This window comes from Benincasa hispida, chromosome 8 (genome assembly GCF_027475165.1).
Source record: "Benincasa hispida cultivar pf3 chromosome 8, pf3_genome.v1.1, whole genome shotgun sequence".
Lineage (NCBI taxonomy): Eukaryota > Viridiplantae > Streptophyta > Magnoliopsida > Cucurbitales > Cucurbitaceae > Benincasa > Benincasa hispida.
In genome coordinates, this window is record NC_143485.1 from 19,329,448 (window position 1) to 19,331,673 (window position 2,226).

A 2,226-nucleotide genomic window follows, 5' to 3' on the forward strand; every position below is an offset into this window, starting at 1 on the left:
TATTGTGATTTAAGTTTAATTGATCCAGATTCAAGATTAATTGATCATGTTGTGGATTAAACTTGAATTTGATTGATAACTTTTTGTGATATCCACGTGATTATATTACTTTAATTGTATTCTATGTATGCAATTATTGGATGAATTTTGATAGAGATTATTTGATGTTCTTCCTCCATTATCTTTTTGTACAATAATATTATTATATTATTGTGTCTTATAATTTGGATTAAATTGGTCAAAATAATATAATACCAAAGTAGCGTTTGCTATCTAGATTGGTTTAGTTCTAAAATATAAGAAGTGCATATTTATGAATTTATGCATATAATCATTGGCCTAAATGAAGATAATTATTTGACCAAATTGTGGATATGCATGTGGTAATGAGTATGTGCAATTAAAAGGATTGCTTAGATGAAAAATAGTCAATCCAAAGAAAGATTATTTTTTCACAGAGTTTATTGTCAACATTTTGATTACTATGCTGAAAGTACCATTTACAGTTTGTGTTTTTATCCAAAGGTTAGACATCTATGTTGTGCTAGGTTTCTTGTTAAAAGAGCTCACCACATATGTGAAATTATTTGTTATATTTTAATTATGAGTATATATTTTATTGTTTATTGTTTCAGTTGGTCTTACTAAAATATCTGGAAATCTGAGTTCAATCCCTAAGTTGAATGGATTGAACTTCAAGATTTGGAAGGAAAGCCTAGAGATACTTCTTATTGTATGGATTTGGACCTTGCATTAAGAACCGATAAACCTATTTCTACTGAGAAACAGTCAAATGCGGGTAATATAGAGAAGTGGAAACGATCAAATCGCATGTGTCTGATGATCATTAGGCACTGTATTTCAGAGTCTTTTCGGGGCTCTATCACAGAAAGTGTAAATGCCAATAAGTTCTTTGCTCAAATTGAGAAATATTTTGCTAAAAATGAAAAAGGGGAAACAAGTAGTCTTTTGACTTCTTTAATTTCCATGAAGTATAAGAGCATTGGAAACATAAAGGGGTATATTATGGAAATGTCCAATCTCGCAGGTAAATTAATGACACTTGATATCAAGATAAATGAAAATCTACTTGTACATTTGGTACTTATCTCTCTTCCTACACAATTCACTCAGTTTAAGATTAGCTATAATACTCATAAGGATAAATGGAGTACTAATGAGTCTATCTCACAATGTGTGCAAGAAGAAGATAGGATTAAAAGAGAAAAGAAAGAAAATACTCATTTGGCAATTGACTCTCGTGATAAGAAGAAAAGAAAATCTATGGGTGCTACAGAAGGAACATCTTAGCAAAATAAGAGCAAGAAATAAGTTATTGAAAATCATTATTTTTTTTGCAAAAAGGAAGGTCACTTCAAGAAAGATTGTTCCAAGTACGCCAAGTGGTATGTAAAGAAGAGTAAACTTCTTGCTTTGGTTTGTGCTGAAGTTAATTTAACTTATATATCTACAGATACATAGTGGATAGATTCTGGTGCTACTACTCACTTAAGTATATTTATGCAGGGTTACTTGTGGAGCCAGCCGCCAAGTGATGCTGAAAGATTCATCTATGTGGACAATGACAAAACATTCTAGTTAAAGCTATTGAGAATTTTAGATTGTGTTTAAGAATTGGTTGTTATTTGAATTTGAATGGTACTTTTGTTGTACTGTCATTTAGACGGAATTTAGTTTTTATTTCTAGTTTGGACAAATTTGGTTTTTCTTATTCTTTTGGAAATAATAAAGTTAGTCATTTTCAAGATTCCAAGCTTATTGGTACCAATTTTTTAATTGATAATCTATATATGCTTGATTCTTTTGCTTCATTTAACAAGATTCCGTTATCTAATTCATGTTGTACAAAGCATAAATTAAATGAAAATTTCACTACGTTATGTCAGATCTCTAAACAGAGAATTTAGAGACTTATGTCAGATGGAATTCTTGTTTCCCTTGATTTAAGTAACTTTGACGTTTATGTGGAATGTATTAAGGGAAAACAAACAAATATAAGAAAATTAGATGCCAACAGATGCTCAGACGTCTTAGAACTAATACATACAGACATTTGTTGTCCATTCCCTATAGGTTCTTAGAATGAACAACAATATTTTATTACGGTCATAGACGTCTAAGTTGAACTTCAACTTGGAAAGAAGATTAAGGTTGTCAAATTTGATTGTGGTGGTAAATAGTATGGTAGATATGATGGATCAAGTG

The 2,226-nt window shown here is 30.3% G+C and overlaps 1 protein-coding gene across 1 annotated transcript; it reads left to right on the forward strand.

The window, feature by feature from the left end:
• The first annotated feature begins 667 nt into the window (after positions 1 to 667).
• On the forward strand, positions 668 to 1,599 carry LOC150034417 (uncharacterized). The gene is given in 2 exon segments (XM_090316721.1): positions 668 to 1,437; positions 1,528 to 1,599. Coding segments are annotated over 2 exon segments (774 nt in total). The 5' UTR covers positions 668 to 735.
• Positions 1,600 to 2,226: the final 627 nt, after the last annotated feature.